The sequence below is a fragment of the Electrona antarctica genome, assembly GCF_951216825.1.
Source record: "Electrona antarctica genome assembly, chromosome: 5".
In the NCBI taxonomy this organism is placed as follows: Eukaryota; Metazoa; Chordata; class Actinopteri; order Myctophiformes; family Myctophidae; genus Electrona; species Electrona antarctica.
This window is the reverse complement of record NC_136810.1, coordinates 23,502,274-23,522,245: the sequence shown is the minus strand read 5'-3', so window position 1 is coordinate 23,522,245 and position 19,972 is coordinate 23,502,274. Positions and strand designations below refer to the sequence as shown.

The 19,972-nt window shown below is 41.8% G+C and overlaps 1 protein-coding gene across 2 annotated transcripts in view; it reads left to right on the top strand.

Moving 5' to 3' along the window:
* The first annotated feature begins 4,559 nt into the window (after positions 1–4,559).
* The window catches only part of appl2 (adaptor protein, phosphotyrosine interaction, PH domain and leucine zipper containing 2), a 37,235-nt gene continuing 21,822 nt past the window's right edge, over positions 4,560–19,972 (top strand). The window contains exons 1-9 of one of the 2 annotated variants that reach the window (XM_079501808.1): positions 4,561–4,739; positions 8,817–8,915; positions 10,242–10,301; positions 11,273–11,344; positions 13,966–14,053; positions 14,420–14,461; positions 14,997–15,055; positions 18,199–18,345; positions 19,423–19,505. In XM_079501808.1, the coding sequence (XP_079357934.1) occupies positions 4,683–4,739; positions 8,817–8,915; positions 10,242–10,301; positions 11,273–11,344; positions 13,966–14,053; positions 14,420–14,461; positions 14,997–15,055; positions 18,199–18,345; positions 19,423–19,505 (707 nt within the window). In that variant the 5' untranslated portion in view covers positions 4,561–4,682. Of the gene's footprint in view, positions 4,740–8,816; positions 8,916–10,241; positions 10,302–11,272; positions 11,345–13,965; positions 14,054–14,419; positions 14,462–14,996; positions 15,056–18,198; positions 18,346–19,422; positions 19,506–19,972 lie in introns of both variants that reach the window. The other variant, XM_079501809.1, reaches the window with a different exon arrangement.

The window sequence follows — 19,972 nt, the reverse complement described above, 5'->3', positions numbered from 1 at the left end:
TTCTGTCTGGAGTGTATGGATTCAATAGTTCTCCCTCTGGAGTAAAGCTCTGTCCCTATCACCCCTTCTTTTCAAGGGATTCACAACTTCTATCCCCTGAAACCTCAAAGTGCTGACTGCATCATGACCGACAGCATTAAAATGTCTTGCAACAGAAGATTTCTCATCATTATTCCGAATGGAACTTACTTTTGTGCTCTGAAAACCTGGTTTTGATGTCCCTGATAGTCTTCCCCACATAAGCGGCAGGGGCATTTCAAAAGGTATACCACATATTTTGTTTTGCATGAAATCCTGCCTTTAACTGCATATTTTTTCCCCGAGTGTGGGTGTAAAAATGACTCACTAATCATGGCATTACAATGTATATGCTACAATTATGATAAGGGAAATTACCAGGGGGGAGCGTTGACAAGAAGTATTTCGGTGGGCTATATAGATCTGCTCTAACAAGTGTGTCCCTTAGGTTCTTGGCCCTCTTGTGGGCGAACACAGGTTTGTCTCTAAACACATGACCTATACTGGGATCACTAGACAGGATGTGCCAATGTTTCTCTATACATTGCCCTATATCTTGCGCCACCCCTTACCCCATATCCCTAAACGTATTTGCCATTTTTTAAAATAATAATAGCCGATCTACAAGCTAACAACGTGTCGATGTAGATTGGCTAGTTGAACTATTTTTAAATGTTTTAAAATAGTAAAAACTCCCCCCCTTCCACCCCCACCCCTCCTCTCTCTCTCTCTCTCTCTCTCTCTGTAATTAACAGGCAACAGTGCAATACTATCTCTCTGTCTCTGTTTCTGGCAAACAGCGCCCCTACTGGTACTCATGAGTCACACATGAGTCACACACAAACATACATAGTCACAAACATAGGTGAACAACACGGACATTGCTGTTCCTTGGAGTGGTTGCACCACTCAAAAATGGCAAATAAGTTTAGGGATAAGGGGTAAGGGGTGGCGCAAGATGGAGCCCTTTGTCTAATATCTCTTGAGAGTGGTGAGAAAGTGGTTGCACAAACAATCCTGTCGGACACTTTAGAAACCGGTGGTTTAGGAGTTAACAAATTTTTCCTATCTAACTGTCTTGCTCTCTGTAGAGCCTCTTTGAGGATGCTTGCACTGTACCCTTTAGTAGCAAACCCGGAGCACAACTCAGCCGCCTGTTCTTCAAAAGCACTATTAGAACTACATATCCTTTTGATTCTCACTAATTGGCTATACGGTAAGCACTTTTTGAGGCCTGGCGGATGATAGCTGGAAAAGTCCAGAAAACTGTTACGCTCTGTTTCTTTCCTATAAACTCTTTACAAAGATCAGACGATGCATTTTCCTCTTGCACCTCTATATTAGAGTGTAATCTTTTTGTATTCATCACAGACAGTTTACTAGTCCCAGGGGTGTGTGAGCTCAGCTGTACTTTTCACCCTTTATACTGACAGCTGTCGTATTGAGGAATGCCTGTCTGAATGTCGCACTGACACACCAGACCAATACATTCTAAAATACTCAGATGATACAGTTTTGATTTCTCTCCTAGATAGTTCCAGTGATCCTGGACTGCACCAACACAGAGTAAATAAGGTGGTTGAATGGAGTGATAACAACGCTCTCATCATTAACACAAAAAAGACAGAAGAGATTGTTTTTGGTACACCACCAGAGATACACAGATCCCCCATTACTATTCATGGTGAACCGATCAACCAGGTATGTTCGTACAAATACCTAGGAGTAGTAATAGACCATCTATTGTCATGGAACGATCAGATTGATTCAGTGTGTAAGAAAACAAAGCAAATAATCTACTTCCTTCGCCGTCTAAGATCCTTCGGTGCTAGTAGACGGATTCTTCTTTTGTTTTTCACTTCTGTTATTATGAGTGTTCTTCAGTACTGTAGTACCACCTGGTATGGATGTTTGTCTGCAGCCCTAAAGTCACAAATGCTGCAACAACTGAACATTTGTTCAAAGATTGTTGGACAACAACTTCAGAAACTTACATCCACGTATGATAACAGCATCCTAAGGTTAGCAAGGAATATCACCTCTAATACTAAGCATGTGTTGTATGGAGAATATAGGTTGCTACCTTCAGGAAGGAGATATGGTGTACCAGCATACAATAAGGTCAGACTAAAGAGGTCCTTTGTCCACCAGTCGACCTTGAGGCTTAATCAGGAGTCGTAGTAGCCACAGGATAATCTAAGCGGTGGATATTGCTCTTGTCTTCATGTCTTTATGTATGTAAATTGTCTTGTTCTTTGTGTTATGTCAAATGTGTGTACGTATATGTGTTCTGCATACTTGGCTGCTGTGTCGCAAGACAAATTTCAGTGTGAACTGACAATAAAGTACTATATCATATCATATCATATCATAGTCACATCCTGTTGAATCAGGATTATAAAAAGACCTCTGACTTCCGTGTCTCAATGAACTATCGCTGCGCTGGATTACTGTATCAAAAGTAATCAACAAACTATATACAAACTGGTCAAACATTGGCCAAATTGTCAAATAATATTTCATATAGGCTTTTTTTTTTAAATAGCTGATCTACAAGCTCACAACGCCTGGCAACGCAAGGTGTTGTGAGCTTGTAGATCTGTTTTTTTCTTCACAATATTTATCTATAGAACCGAGTCGAACTATAAATGTAATGCCTCAACAATTCCAAGTACTTGTCAGGATGGCGGGGTCCCCAGTTAAAATATGATTATTTTGGGGGGTCCCCAGTTAAAATATGATTGTTTTGGGGGGTCCCCAGTTAAAATATGATTATTTTGGGGGGTTCCCAGTTAAAATATGATTATTTTGGGGGGTTCCCAGTTTAAATATGATTGTTTTGGGGGGTTCCCAGTTCAAATGTGATTATTTTGGGGGGTTCACAGTTCAAATATGATTGTTTTGGGGGGTTCCCAGTTCAAATGTGATTATTTTGGGGGTACCCAGTTCAAACATGATTCTTTTTCGGCCTGAAAATGTTCAGAACCACTGATCTAAGTATAGTGATTCTCAACTTTATAATTTTACATTTTCAAGGAACCAGAGTTTGATATGCACATTATCCCCTTTGCTATATGTATTTTAAATCTCTGGCACCCCAACGGCACCTACTGTAATATGGAGTGTTGTGGGCGTTCTGCTTTGCTGCTTTCTCAAACTAAAGAAAAATGAGAAAAGAGCAAAGGATCGCCAGAAGGCTATTACTAATAAACTAATAATGTCAGTGTATCTACATCTAATATGTATCTATATATTCACAGCATATTATATACTACTACACACCAGCAGCATATCAGAAGGTGCCAGAACAGTCTAGTGTTTTAAGGTGCAAAAAAAAGATGACTGATTAAGTACAATATTATCATGTCAGCATATTGTGCAGTGAGTGAGTGAATGGGGGCAGTGATCAGATCTAAGACCCCTGCTTACAGGTGGTGGGTAACTTGCAGAGTCAATGGGGGTCCTTGAAATTAAACATTCTAATAGAACCACTGATCTACTATAGGGTAGTTAGTTTGTTCTGCGCGATCTGCAGCCTCTGCGAGAAGTCAGTAGTAATTAGCAGGGTGGGTTTATATGTGTGATTTGCAGAAAGTCAAGAGTAAAGCAAGTGCATTTCAAATGTACTGCAGTACTAAGTACATGTACTCAACTTGAGTACACGTAGGCTACTGTACTTATATGTACAAATTTTACTGATGAAAAATGATCTATTGTAGGCCTATAGGCTACACTGTATACTATACAGATGATCATGATAGGATACAGTGTATAGCCTATCATCAGTAAAGTTCCTTTAGTTCCTTCAGTTTTCCCTGATTGTATCTGGTTTCAGTATTTATTTATGATGTATTTTCTCTATTATTAAGGTTCCTGTAGCAGTCAATTTGTATTGGTGGTGGCGATTGGGGTGGGGCGTGGGTCGCGAGACATGGCCAGAGCATTTTCAGGGGTCCCCTACAGAACTTGACTGTGGATTGGCCCTGGCATTGTTTACACTTACACCTGCAATTCGTCCTAGACCCAGGTGAGGGCACTGTTGTCCCTGAAATAACTCTGTGACTACACATTCATACGCCAGGCAGGCGTAACGCACGTTTTTAATGATTTCCAAATAATAATAATAATAATAATAATAATAATAATAATAATAGCAGATTAGGTGGCTTCAGTGTTCAAATCCATCCATAACTCTAAGTCTATGGTTCAATTACAAGTTACAAGATGAATTCCTGTTCTGTCTATAGAAGTGTCTATTTGTACGTCTCTAAATGTTTTGATGATTTGAACATGGTGGACCCTATTGGAAACAAGTGTAATGCTTAATTGGGTCGTCCACTCACAGTTAACAGCCTTTGTATTGAGTTTGTGCTTGAAATGTACTGTAATTCTGCAAACTGTTAATACATTCTTCAATCAATCAATCAAAAACAACAACAACTGACCTGACTGACTGACCGTCCACTACTAGCTGCCGCTGGTCGCTCTGAGAGGCCAGTGGAACTGCAGTGGAAGGAAGGGAAGCACGAAGCACCGCCTACGTGTCCCCGACGGATCTCTGGGAAACAGAGTCCACAGTGTCTGAATAATTCAAGCCCCCGGCCGGGTTTCCTTTCCCTTCTCCTCTCTCTCTCTCTCTCTCTCCTCTCCGCCGCTGACACAAGATGCCGGCTGTTCATCACAAATTGCTTTTAGAGGACGCTTTACAGGACAGTCCTCAGGTAGGACGTTATGTGCTTAACAACACGGTAAAGAAGACATGATTTTGTGTGAAAAGCAGTAAGCTAGCACTGCAATCAACTCCTGCTGCTCCGTAAGCGCTAGTCGATGACAGCAGCTTTCATTGTTATTGTTATTATTATTATTATGCGTGCCGACGTTTGGTGACGAGTCGCGGCATGTTTTAGTGACAAACAATATTGTTGGTGTTATTTGCGTGTCGCTGGAGAATGGAAAGGGCTTCCCTCTTCCCTGCACCGATGATTAAACAGGGCGGAGGGCGCATCCATCCCAATGATCTGTCTGATCATCCATCCGCATTTATATACTCCCTGGTAGGACGGTGTCGCTCGCCAAAAAGGACTGATCGGAGCTTAATTTGGTCCCTGTTTTTGGCAAGTAGCAATGAGTGAATAGACTGTAAAACACGACTGTGTCGGTTCGTAATCGCAGCCATTCTGATTCTGTCGTAAACCTATTGATCTAATCTGTCTGTCTGAGGCGTCTTTGATGACTTTCCCTGGCCGAGACCTTTCTGGACCCAAAGTGGGCCTGCTGCAAGCTTGCGGCTGTCACTGTGTGTGTGGGACTGGGAGGGGGTTTCAGTGCTATTGCTGCGCTGTCATCCATTCCATTGAAACATAGCCAGCAGCAGCAACAGAGTATACTGAATTCTGATACAGATTGTGAATTGAGAGCATAGGCCCACTAAATTGTGATATTATTGCTAATTTGCCATTATGATGTTTTTGTTTAATTTATTTGTATTTCATTGAATGTGCTGTTGTTGCATCAGCTACTTGCTGGATAAAGGGCCATGCTGATACTAATGCATCAGGAATCATGTCCATCTTCTATGATGATGACTAGAATTTCGCGGGCCTTTGGCCCGCACATCCTAGCGCCTAGTACTTGTCTGTACAGTACAGATGAGTACTGTACTGTATTCTACTGTACTGTTCCCCACTGTACTGTACTGTACTGTACTGTACTGTACTGTACTGTACTGTACTGTACCGGACTGGACTGGACTCCACTGTACTGTACTGGACTGTACTCCACTGTACTGTACTCATCTGTACTGTACTTCCCTGTACTGTACTTCCCTGTACTGTACAGTACTGCACGGTACTGTACGGTACTGTACATACTGTATTGTACAATAGTGTCCCATACTGTACCGTACTGTACTGTACTCTACTGTAGCCTACAGACTAGGCTACAGTACTGTGCTGTACTGTACAATACTGTACCGTACTGTACCGAACCGTACCATACTGTGCTTTACTGTACTGTGCCATACTGTACTGTAGCAAACTGTACAGTACTGTACTGTGCTGTGCCTTACCAAACTGTACAGTACTGTGCTGTATCCTAGTGTACAGGGCTGTACTGTACTGTACTGCAGGGGTTCTCAACCCGTGGGTCGCGACCCCTCAGGGGGTCGCCAAATTATTTTGGGGGGTTCCCAAATATATATATTTCTTTTAAAAAAAAAATCCTTTTTTGCAACTGAATGGCTGGTAAATGGTAAATGGTAAATGGTGCATTTATATAGCGCCTTTATCCAAGGTGCTTTACATAGATTGTGCATTACATTCACCCATTCACACACACATTCATACACCGATGGCAGCGGAAATTGTAGCAGTCAATTTATATTGGGGGTTGGGAGGGGGCGGGGAGGCGAAATGGACATATTGGCCGAATTTGGTATTGCAGTGCTGGGCCAAACACATGAACGCGCTAGTCCGTTGACTATCATTGCGCACGTTCATGATGACACGTGAATGCTGAACGCGTGCAATGATAGTCAGCGGCCAGCGCGTTCATGTGTTTGGCCCAATCAATCCCAGAATGCACTCTGTTCCTACCCGGAAGGGGGAGTGAAATCGCCACATGCGCTTTTGAGCAACTTGGGAGGGGAGATATCGGGTGCCGTCTCTAAGACCCCAACACGCTAACTGTCATTTCTGGACCGTTTCGAACGCGGGGCGGCTTGCCGGAACCGGGCCGCCACCCTGGGCTCGTTCCTGTGGGTCTGGAAGTTCCGGGGTCCATATGGGGACCCCCACACGGAGTTGCACCACTCACTTCACACAGGTGTGATTTTAATATCTGGAATCTAGAGTTGCAACACCAACCCTTGACAGCCCATACATCCAAACAGAAAAGTCATATCTGATTCATTGTATTAAACTCCAGAACATTGCAGCTGTATGGAAATCTCAGCTGGAAATCTCGTATGTTTTCAATGCAAATCCACCATTGACACGTCACGTTAGCTACTTTCTAATACATTTCATGCAGGTGATTATTTTTCTAAGTGTTGGAGTTTGGAAGCACTCGTTTTTATGACAGGAGGTGCTGCTGCAACCTGCATTATTATGTGCAAGTTCGAAACGGGTGTTATGAAGGACCGTCGTTGAGTGATTTCCAACAAGCACTTCCAAACTCCAACACTTAGACTTAGATCACCTGTACGGAATCTTTTGACAGAAAGTAGCTCATAACATGTGGATTTTATTTCATGAAACAAAAACTTTGTGGATAGAGGATAATTCAAGCTGCAATACAGCTGTACAGCTGGTGAGTTTAACGTTGTTTAATTAAATCACTTATAGGACCTTTCTGTTTGGATGTATGTCTTGGTAGGACTGATTGACAACAAGCAATACTGCCTGAAGCAGCAATATCTACCCTGGCCAAGCAGAGATTTCATCTTGAAATAGCAGTAAATGTTTGCTCTCCCATCCCGCGTGGTATGAGAGGTTCATGTTCGAATCCCAAATAGGACATGAATGTTATGGATTTCATTTCAGCCTTTAATCACTTTCAACCTGGCATCCCTATTTTGGGCATGCCATTACAGTCAAACTAAACCAAAAAAAATAAAAAAGTCAATTAACAAAGAATCAAGATCAACAAGCTTCACATTGTCTGAGTTTGTAGATCAGGCCATTGTCTGTATTAGTGTACTACAAAGTAGTAGCTCAGTGATTCTCAAACCTTTTCATGTCAAGGACTCCCAAGTTGTATGTTCTGGTGGCCAGAAATACCTGGTGGGTCCGACAATTCCGAGGTCGCTGGATTTGTGAGTCTGACCGTTCTCAGGTTGCCAGATTTGTCCGACCGTTCCGCCTTCAGAGGTCGCTGGATTTGAACCGGGGCGACCGTGTTTTGGGGCAAGCGTTCTTGTAATCAAGTAGCTTATAGGTCTTTTGAAGTATTTCACTGTAAAGTACAACACACACACACACACACACACACACACACAGCTGATCTTTACATAAGTGGAACAAACACTGGAGGCATGTTTTGTTGCATGCACTCCTTCACAGTAGAGGCTCTCTTGGACACAACAGTATACACTAGGTCGTTTGTTACTAGATACAAGTGGACTATGTTCTGCTTAGTTTGTGCCATTTGTTGCATAACCCACATCTGAACAACCTGTATTCCAGTAATCCCACTGGTCATTCTTCTAAATCGAGCCTCAGATTTACAGCTTTTCAACAAGTCTGCATGTCTTACTTATTTGGTTTGAAAATGACTTTACTTTCTGTCTGCAAATACATGCAAAGTGTTTATGGAATAAGGCCACTGGGTGTGTCTTCATTGTTATCTACCTAGTACCTACCTACATACCTGTTTGCCACACCTGTCAACTCAAGAGAAAGTTACAACACCCAAACAGGATGTTTTGTTTGTGTATCTGGCACTCCTGTCAGATCACACCTTTCTTTCCTCCCAAAACATTGTGATCGAATAATTGAGAAGCGCATTTTATGATCTAGTAGTCTGATTAACCACTTAAAGCCCTACCTTTATGTAAATGTTCATACAGTTGTCTTGCAAAATAGCCGATGTGACACGTCATGAGCTTGTAGATCTGCTATTTTCACTATTCTAAACTAAACTCATAATCGATTAATCAATTATTAGTTTGATTAACTTGTTGCACCGAACCCCCAGTCTCTGGTGATGGGCAGGTATAGCGCCTGAGGGCCCACCACCTTTATACTCTGTACGCATCATTTAATGTCATTGATTAACAAGGTGTTTGTATTGTTCCACAGACTCGCTCTCTGCTTAGTGTGTTTGAGGAGGATGCCGGGACCCTTACAGACTACACTAACCAGCTGCTGCAGTCCATGCAGAGGGTGTTTGGTGCTCAGGTACCACACACACACACACACACACACACACACACACACACACACACACACACACACACCGTGTGTCTATTGGCTGCAATCCTACACTGACTGATAATCAGTGCTGTGCTACTGAAATAGTAACTAAATTGATAGCTGCTCTTACTATTAGACTAGTCCCCAAATGCCAAAAGCCTGAAGCCTGTAGGCATTCTCGCAGAAAAGTACTTAGTGTTGTTTCTACATGATTTTTATGTACTGAATCCATTTCGAGTGATACGAGTCACCGTTTTGTCAGAAATTGAGTAATTAGCATAATGAATCACTACAAACTGGAAATTGGCTATAATTCTGATAAATCATTGTGCTTAATGTGTTGTTTTGACATGATTTGTACGTGCTGAATCTATTTCTGCTGTATGCGGAGTAATATGATTCACCATTTCGTCAGAAATTGAGTAATTGGCATAATTAATCACTAAAAACTGGAAATTGGCTATAATTCTGATACATAATTTTACTTACACAATTAGTGCCGAGATTTCTTTCAAAATAACAGCTTGGGGTGCTGTGCAGATATGGTCACTTTTACTCTGTTAGCCCCCCCCCCCACCCCCCTTCCGTTCCGGACAAAAACCGGGAGAAATGTTTTTGCTTTCTTACCTCATCATTACGTTAAAGTCGCTGAATAATCCCTCGCGTTCATATTTTGAACGAGAGGCATGTTGAAGTCAGAAATGAAGAGTTTAGCATCTGGTCAAAACCACGGAGAGCTCCCTAGATTAGGAGGAGATACGAGGCATTCTTTCTGAGCCGTATACAGGGAAGTGAACGGCAACGCGCATGCGTGAAGAGCAAGGAGTATGGTGCAGGAGGCCAACCCCCCAAAAAAGGAAAAAAATCTGAATATTTTTCTCTCGTTTGATATCATGTGTCCTAGCAATCCGTCGGTTGGATTAGCTATGACATTTCCACATGTCCTACGGTCTAAATGGGTTAATAGGGGTTTATATGTGACCATACCATTTATATCCTATATAAGACAAGATTTTCACATTTTCATTATGCTTTATGATGTAGTATGTGACATGTCAAACATGATTCTGAATCCATTTCAAGCATTGGTTTTGCACAAAAAACACTCTTTGGGCTAAAAACGGCCATAGCCACTTGCCCAAATGTTCCCAAATTCCCCAAAATGTGCTGACCTCATCACACGTTTTTAGCCCAAGGAGTATCTATCTATCTATCTATCTATCTATCTATCTATCTATCTATCTATCTATCTATCTATCTATCTATAAAAGATCATGTTTTCTTACTTCATCTCTCTCTCTCCCCCCTCAGAGTGAGATGGGATTGGCCACAGAGCAGCTCTCCCAGCAGTTGTTGGACTATGAGAAGAAGGTAATTGATCTATGAGAACACTCTGCAACAATAGTGTTTGTTTTATAGTCTGATGACATCGATCGATCGTCTACGGATCACGTTATTATATCATTGGCATCCGTCAGGTCGCGCTCTGGATAGGGGTTCTTCTGCTTTTGGTGCAGCGGTCAGTGTGTCTGAGTAGACCAATGCGGGATTCGCACTCCCTTCCGCACTTCACACAGGGAAAGTCTGATGCTGGTCTGTCTGGTTGGTGTTATGTGCAGCAGGCTCCTCCAGACTTCTGTCTGGTTGGTGTTATGTGCAGCAGGCTCCTCCAGACTGGTCTGTCTGGTTGGTGTTATGTGCAGCAGGCTCCTCCAGACTGTCTGGTTGGTGTTATGTGCAGCAGGCTCCTCCAGACTGTCTGGTTGGTGTTATGTGCAGCAGGCTCCTCCAGACTGTCTGGTTGGTGTTATGTGCAGCAGGCTCCTCCAGACTGATGCTGGTCTGTCTGGTTGGTGTTATGTGCAGCAGGCTCCTCCAGACTGATGCTGGTCTGTCTGGTTGGTGTTATGTGCAGCAGGCTCCTCCAGACTGTCTGGTTGGTGATATGTGCAGCAGGCTCCTCCAGACTGATGCTGGTCTGTCTGGTTGGTGTTATGTGCAGCAGGCTCCTCCAGACTGTCTGGTTGGTGTTATGTGCAGCAGGCTCCTCCAGACTGATGCTGGTCTGTCTGGTTGGTGTTATGTGCAGCAGGCTCCTCCAGACTGTCTGGTTGGTGTTATGTGCAGCAGGCTCCTCCAGACTTCGTGTCCCAGAGCAACACACTTATTAACCACTTTCAAGCTAGCTATTCCCTATTTTCAGCGTGTCAGTCTGTCTCAGTGTGAACCCCCTATTACTCTATGGGGGTCCTTGAAATTAAAAAGTTTGAGAACCACCATCTTAGCAACTTGACATCTTTTCATTTAGAATGTCTCTCCCTGCTCTTGATTTGTCTGTTTAGAATTTTGCCCTTGGAAAGGGCGATGAGGAGGTCATCACAACACTGCAGCACTTCGCCAAAACTGTGGGGGAGGTGAGAGTTGTGTTAGCAATTCAATCATACATGTGTGTGAGCATAGAGTGTATACTGTGTATTATGCTCTCTCTCTCTCTCTCTCTCTCTCTCTCTCTCTCTCTCTCTCTCTCTCTCTCTCTCTCTCTTGAATTGTTTTTTAAAGCGGGTTTGCTGGTTTATTGTTTATTTTTTCAAAATGCTTAGTTTTAGTCCAGTTTACTGTATATTCGATAAGGTCAGACAAATTGCAAAAATAGCAGATCTGTACAAAAATCTAATCTAACAGAAATCTTCTCTCATTGTCTTATCAGTTTGGGGGTCCTTGATATGAACAGTTTTGATTACCTCAAAATATGACAATACTTCAAATCAAGTCATCATATGGGCATACCTACACATAACAATGGATGCCAAATCCAATTTTATTTACTTCCTTTAAAGGAAACGTGATGCGTGATGACGTGTCGAGGCTCACATGAATCAGAGGCAATACAAATGTTGATTCTTTCACCTGAATTATCCCCATCTCTGCGCATCCGTCCAAACACAGCTGTTTCTAGAACTCCGTTTTTGTAATCCCATTCAAGATGACATCCAGACAGTGTATTACTCGTTTTAAACTTCAGCAGCACGCTAAAATATTTATCTGAAAACATTACAGGTTAGAAATAAGCCACGAGCTTTGCTGCCCGTGTCTCTGTCACTTTGAACACAAACAAACTGCACGTGCGTGCATTCGTCACGCACGTAACGAAGCTATGTCTCATAGCCAAGATTTGAGACCTTGAATACAGTAGCAGTAACACATCAAGAGTATTTCTTTTCTCCCACCACTGCATCACACTGCGGGAAAACAGCTTTTCTACTGCACCAAATCCCATGACCTTTTGACCCTTGCTAAATCATTCAGCTGAAGTGAATGTGTCCCGTGTTGGATGAGTTGCAATCTGTCTCATTGAAAGGCATTAGTGGCATAATTCCTGACAGTTTGTTTATGCGTGGTTTGGTTCAGAGTTTTAATATTAGAGTTACGGGTGGCAGTTTTTAATGCTCTCCAGCTAAGAGCACTGTTGTACAACAATGGTAAGTGTGTGTGTGCGTGTGCGTGTGCGTGTGCGTGTGCGTGTGCGCGCGTGTGTGTGTGTGTGTGTGTGTGTGTGTGTGTGTGTGTGTGTGTGTGTGTGTGTGCGTGTCAGTCATATTTAGCTGGAGTGGGCTTAGTACAACAGTATGCACACAGTGCATACTGTTGTACTAAGCCCACTCCAGCTAAATATGATATGATTTATGCAGCTTTTTGTAGTAGTAATTGGCAGCAAGAGCAGCACATTAAACTAAATTGTGGGTATTTGTATTCACTTGCCTGTGCCCTTGTACGGTGCTTAACTCTTTGCCAGATCTATTCAAGGGATTTCAATGTAGTAGATAGGGTTCTCTATGGCAGAATGGCGTTTTTAAATGATTTATTGAAAATTCTCTGTTGTGAATGTGCGACAACGAAAGACCTTCAGAGAAAGCTGTCTGCTTCCAGGAAATAAATTAACTGAGTTGATAAAATGTTTAGTTTTTGTGTTGGAAGCCATTTAAAAGAGCCTGCATTTACACTGGGTAGTGTTTCTAGGACAACAAAAAAAGTTATGCCCGGTTGAAGTTTTATTTTCCAAATAACTTTTTTTCTGCTGGGCGTACATACCCATGCAATATCTCATTTTAAAGGGTTGTCTAGTTCAATTAAAAAAAAAAGTTTCTCACATGTACCACTGTAGATATTTTGCCATCTATAAATAGCATGGTCAGTCATGACCAATCCAGCTAAAACTGACAATAGCTCTGAATTGGAACATGATAGAAACTTTTTTGGGATAAAATTAGACATTCTAACGCACATTTTGATATATACCATGTTTACATAGTCTTACCAGTACCTTGTCTATTCATGCATGTATCTCAAAAACCTGTTATGAAGAAACACAGTTTTGATAAAAAACACATCCAAGGACATTGTTTTTTACCCTGCTGCTAGCGATCAAATTAATTTATTGTACCGTGGCTTATCCTTTCCCTATAAGCTGGCAGAGAGCCATCTTATAGGGAAAGGTACGTAGGCTATCTGACATCATTGTCATCATCATCATCATCATCATCACACGGTGACACGCTAAACAATGTACAATCGTGATGTACATGAATGCGATTATCATGCAAACTCATACGTCAATGAAACGTCATACAAATATTATATAAATACGCTACTGTTAGCTTCACTCCCCGTCCCCCCTCCGATCGCTTGTAGCAAGGTCATCATAACCACGTGTTGCTTCAGTAAACGATGCATGTTTGTTCTCCGTCTTTGTAGACAGTAAATAAAAGGAGCGAACATTCAGATCAGATCGCCTATAAGGCACGCTACAATATAAAATAATTGTACTGCACATTTATCGTGGCAAGAATTGGCTTTGCTTCTTTCTCCACATCCAACCGACCAACCGATCGACATATTAGTAAAAAACGAGAACGACGCGAAATCACGTCGTAGTCAGAGACACCTAATTAATCACTTGACGCGTTATCACGTGGTAATCTGGGATAGGGTTAATACCTTGTGGAATCATCGGATTCATACGGTCTCTATTTTCCAGATGAACGCGCTCCACTGCGATCTGGCCACCCAGATGGCCGACAGCATGGTCTTCCCCTTGATCCAGTTCAGAGAGAAGGATCTCACAGGTAGACACACACACACACACACACACACACACACACAATCCAGTATATGAGCCTAAGAGTCCCACTTTGGCCACCACCATGTGCATTTGGCCCCTCCCAGATGCACTGAGAGTGAATCGAAATGAAAATACAGGCCGGGTAAAGCTAAGAATATTGAGCAATTCTTCAGCATTTCCGAAAAGCTGTTCTATGACTTCATAAAGTGTGAAGTGAACTTTGGTACCTAATACAATCTACCACAATGTTCTCCACTCCCCCCCCCCCCCCCCCCCCCACACACACACACACTATTGCAACACCTCTAATGCCAGACAAACCTGTTCTAGACCATCTGTCTACTTATGTTTTGAATATTCTATATTTCAGAGGTAAGCACCCTGAGGGAGATATTTGGCATTGCCAGTGATGGTAAGTGTTGACTCACAAAAGATAGGCTATCTAAAGCCCACTGTAGTTTGGCTATAGTACAATAGAGCGTTGCAGTTGCAGAAATAATTCCTAATGCATTTTTCCCATAGACATTTCAAAAAGTATTTATTTAAAGACATTTTAAGCGTCGTAAAAAGCCAACTCGAGTTGTGACAAATCATGACAACAAACACAATATTTTGGGCCAAACAAATAATTACAAAGAAGAAAAACAACAAAGGAGTGTATCCTGCCGTCTTTTTCTTCTTTCTAATTATCTGTTCGGCCCAAACAATTGTGTTTGTTGTCATGATTTGTCACAACTCCAGTTGGCTTTGTACGACGCAAATTAAGAATGATTTCCTCTATGATCTACGCTCTATTAGTATATTGTATACTGCAACTAAGTATAAATCATCCTTATGTGTCACATCCGGCAGTGGATGTGACAGATAAGGATGATCTGAACTACTTCCTCTCTCCCCTCTCTTCACTGTCCTTTGGATTGGTTCCTCCTAATCCTCACCTCTTCCAGAACATGAGGCCGCCATGGTCAAGTACAGCCGACTGCCCAAGAAGAAGGAGAGCGAGAAGGTAAAATACTGTTCATTTTCACTGAAATATATTGAAACCAGCACGTATAAACTCTATCCGACTTAATATTGCTCGTGTAGGTTAATCGAATCGAGAAGAATATTTATATATTTTCTTTCTTCATCTTTAATGTTTTTTTCTTATAGTCGAATCAATGAATCGAAAATGTCTCATGCCATGAATGATGCTCATGCCTCATTCAACGTCATGAATGAGGCATGAGGTTCAATGTGTCCACATTGTGCTGCAAAACGTCATGGACTGGCATCACTGTTTTGGGCATGCCATTTAGCCATTATAGTGAAAAAGTCACACAAAAAAGGAAATTAAAAATTGATCGAGATCAACAAGCTTCACGTTGTCTGAGTTTGTAGATCGTCCATTTTCTGTATCGGTGTACTACAAAGTAGCTCAGTGATTCTCAAACCTTTTCATGTCATGGACTCCCAAGGACGTGTCTGCGCTGGCATATGATTAGTGCAATATCTTTTGTGAATCATAACATAAGCTCAAGTGCAGTGCAATCGATGGTGCTATGGAGTCCATTGAGTTCAATTAACTGTTGCTCCACCCCTACGTCCTGAGTGCGAGTGTATGTGGGATGGGGTACATGATGGCTCACAGTCCGTGGAGGTACAGTACTGCACTGGTTCCCAAACTTTTTCATGTCAAGGACCCCTAAATTGACATTTATCAGCCCACGGACCCCCATTTGAAAAGATATGCCAGAGACCCCCATAAGAGAAGAATTGTATGGCTCTAACAGTGATTCTCAACCATTTTAATTTCAAGGACCCCAAGTTTGACATGCATTAGGCTACGGATTCCAATTGAATGGCATTTCTCTGGGACCCCAATTTATATTGTAAAATCAATGTTGATTTCACTCTGAGAGTGGATTTGGTTCCATTTGTACACTCTGAGTTACAGGGTCCATTTGGTTCCTACCCGTGGAGTTACAGTATGTGCAGGGGGAGGGGGAGTTGATTCCTCTCCTTGCACTCCTTTTGGTGGAGTGACTACTGTATGGAGTGCTTGACTCCACTAAGTGAGTTTGTCCTCATTGATTGGAAGGTGCCAGGCAGTGCAGAGCAGTGCAGTGCAGTAATGTGCTGGTAATGCACTGTGGGTCCTTTTGTAAGCACATCAAATGGCTGGGTGTGCCATGCCACACAGACATACTGTACATCACTCTGCAGGCTCTGTTCTGAAGAGCACCTTCCTGTGTTGTTTGCGTCTCTGCGTATTTATGTATGGTTGCACGCTTAACACCCCCTATTCCGTGGGGAAGTGCTCACAACGCATTGCTTTGTGGCACGTTGTGAGCTTGTAGATCTGCTACTTCTGGCAAGGAGACTTGTTGCAGAAGGAAACAAGAGCTGGCTAGTTACAACTCAGGTCTGTTTTACTGAGTATATGGGTTTAAGTGGTGCATTTGTAAGTACAGGTTGGAGCAGTAACTTACAAGTTGGCATAGCAACAAGAACACATCGAAACGTTAATTAGATGAGATGAGATGAGATTCAATTTATTGTCAATGTACAGTACAAGTACAGCACAGCGAAAAGTATTTTCGCATCTCACCAATAGTGCAACCATGTCAGTAAGGAGGAGGATACATTAATACAGTAGTACAGTCTAAAAAAAACAAGGTCTTTCTCCTTTCTCCCTCTGTTTTTTGTCACAATCTTGGTTAACTAGCTACTTAGATTATAGGATACTTTATTATACTATTATTATATAATGGCGATTATTATTCAGACCTTCAGTTAAATCTCTCTCAAACGCTAGGAGACACAGACTATTTAGGAGAGAGGTTGTCATTGTAGTTCTTCGTGCACTTTTTACTCTTTGTACACTGAGGGGCGAATGGACAAGCAAGTTGGAGCAACATGCTGTCCCATTGTTCTAAGTTTGGCGATTTTGTCTCTTTCTTTTTTTATCACTGTTTTCAAGGACAGGCGAGATTGAGACTTGGACAGACATCGGCCTGGCCTGGCCTTATTGTGAATACGCCTCTGCGTGGGAATTTGTTGTTGGAGTGGGTGTCTGTGTGAGTGTTCACCTTGGTATGCAGGGTAGAGAACCATCATTTATAATGATGTTCTATTCTGTCTAGTCTGTCTGCTCTTTCCATTTAGCAGGCTAACAAAGTGGCACGCTAATCACTGTTATTTGTTGAGCCATGAAACGGTTGCAAAACTATTGTAACGTGCGTTGGAGAATCCTTTGTCTACCGAAAGATCTTCGTTCACTTATGGTCATGAAGTGTGGGTCATGACCGAAAGAATAAGGTCGCAAATATAAGCGGCCGAAATGAGTTTTCTTCGACGGGTGGCTGGCATCTCCCTTAAAAATAGGGTGAGAAGTTCAGTCACACGAGATAAATAGTTAGGATGCCTCTCGGGCGTCTCCTTAGGGAGGTCCTCAAGGAATGTCCCACTGGGAGAGGAGCCCCGGGTAGACCAAAGTGCAGATCAAGGAGGGATCACATCGACTCCCTGGAACAACATATTTTCAGATTGGGGTCTGCGGCAAATTACATATCGTTGCTGTCGGGAGGAAACCTCATAACTCCATTTTTGAGGTTTTTGATTTTCTTTTTGCATAAATCAGTGCTATTGAACACCCTTTACGTGTGTGTTGTTTCGAACATATTGAACCAATGGAAAGTAGTAAAAAGTGATTTGGGCAAACTCCACCACCTCTCCCCCTCTCATGGAAGTAATTGACAATAAATAAAGTCACAACACCAACTTTGATGGGTCAGTATTGCTTTGTTTTAAAAAATATAATTTCCTGAAAAAATGTATATTTTTCATTTCCTGAAAAATGAACATTTTGGAGTTGGGTGGTTTCCTCCCGACAGCAGAGATATATTTTTGGGAGTCCTTGACATGAAATTGTTTGAGAACGACATAGAAACATAGGTTTTTCAGAAAACTGTCAGGATTTAGAAGACCTTTTTAGAATCTGTCCTCAGGTCTAAATGGGTTAAACGGTGAAAACAGTTTTCTGCAGGTAAATACAACCACACTACTCCAGTGGCTGATGACCGCTGCTGTAGAGGGACAATATTGTTTTGTTATGTAAACAGCAAACTGCAAAGTTCCATGCTGTACGTGCCTTCTTGTGTTGAGCAGATGAAGGCAGACCATGTGAAAGAGGTGGCTTACACCAGGAGGAAGCAGCACCAGGCCTCCATGCAGTATTACTGTGCCCTCAATGCCTTACAGTACCGCAAGAGAGTGGCCATGCTGGAGCCCATGCTGGGATACACGCAGTCACAGGTACCTATAGCTACCTATTGCTCCACGACTTTCACCCGACTTAGGGCTGGGCAATTAACCCACAATATATCCAAACCAATGTTAATAATAATCGAGAAGGCCTGGGCCATGGCTCAATGGTCCAGGCACCTTGGCTGGTAATCCAGTCTGGCAGTGTGCCGCGGGTTCGACTCCCGATCCCGACGGCCTTTACTGCATGTCTTCCCCCCCATCTCTTTCCCCCTTTCCTGTCAGCCTACTGTCTGTCCCTCCATAAAATATATAAAATAAAGGCGAAAGCCAAAAAAAAAAAACATTTAAAAAAATAATAATAATCGAGAAGCTGGTTTGTTTGTGATAATTTTAGTTTCTCATAATCAATGAAACAAAACAATATCGATAACTATTTAAATTCCATTTTGTATTTCACTACGTTGTACAATGGTGGTTTATGGAAATAGTGAAAATTGCAGATCTACAAGCTCACAACGTGTTGCTGTGAGCATGTAGATCTGCTATTTTCACAGGGTTTTTTATCGTTCTTTAATTGTACTCGAGGCAAAAGTTTGAAATAACCATGATTGAATGATTGATTGATTGATTGATTGATAGTCATGTCGCCCAGCTCTAACCTGACTGTTGTAACAGTCTGACTTCAACAGTTTTATTATCACATCACATATTTGCAGCAGGTATAAAATAGTGGAAGAGTAAAAAATATCAAATATCAAAAGAAATAAAATATTCGTAGAAAATTTCAGTGATTTAGTTATTATGCAAATAAGAAACATCAAACAGCAGCAGATATCAAATATGAATAACATAAATGGAAATGTAGTCTCTTTCTGAAAAGCTTCTGCCTAACTCAAAATAAATTAGAATAAAAAAAAAAAGTATGACATACGCACACAAACACTCCACTCCATTTGGGTAAATAACACCTACTGGAAAGGGAATTAGTCAAAGCATAATGTAGCTAGCTAGCTGCTTGAGAAATGGTGAGATTTACTAGGTTAAAACTCTGTTAAAACTTTACGTTTTTGTATGTCGAGCTCAACACAAGGTTTGTTATGGTTTAACCTTTGCCACATCTCTTAGGTTAACTTCTTCAAGAAAGGCATGGAGCTGGTCTCAAAGAAGCTGGACACCTTTCTGAGCTCCGTATCCACCATGACACAAAAGTAAAGACCTGCGTCTGTCTCTACTGTATTTGATGCCTGTGATTAACTGTAGCATGTGATAGAATGTGGATTCGGACCAATGCCCGATTAGTTTGGGCTTGATTTCTATCACCGCTTGCTGACGTTTTGTCAAAAAGTGCTGCATTTTCAATCAATTAGAGAAACTTTTTATTCAAGAATTGAATGTGTAAAATAAATATAAAGATAATTACAATAATCTTCATAATTGTCAATATAGCTGGTATACACATGCATAAAGTGAGTGGCAAAGTGCGTTTAAAGTTGTTTAATGTTGTTTAATTTGCCTCAGGTCTTAAAAGTGAAACAATGACTGATAAATTGGTTTGTCCATTATTCTTTTTCTCACTATGTAAACTAGGGCTGGCCAAATGGGGACATTTTATTAACCGGTTACCGTCAGGCCTTGCCGGCTAATTAACCGCTAGCCGTTAAGGAACAAATGCTGG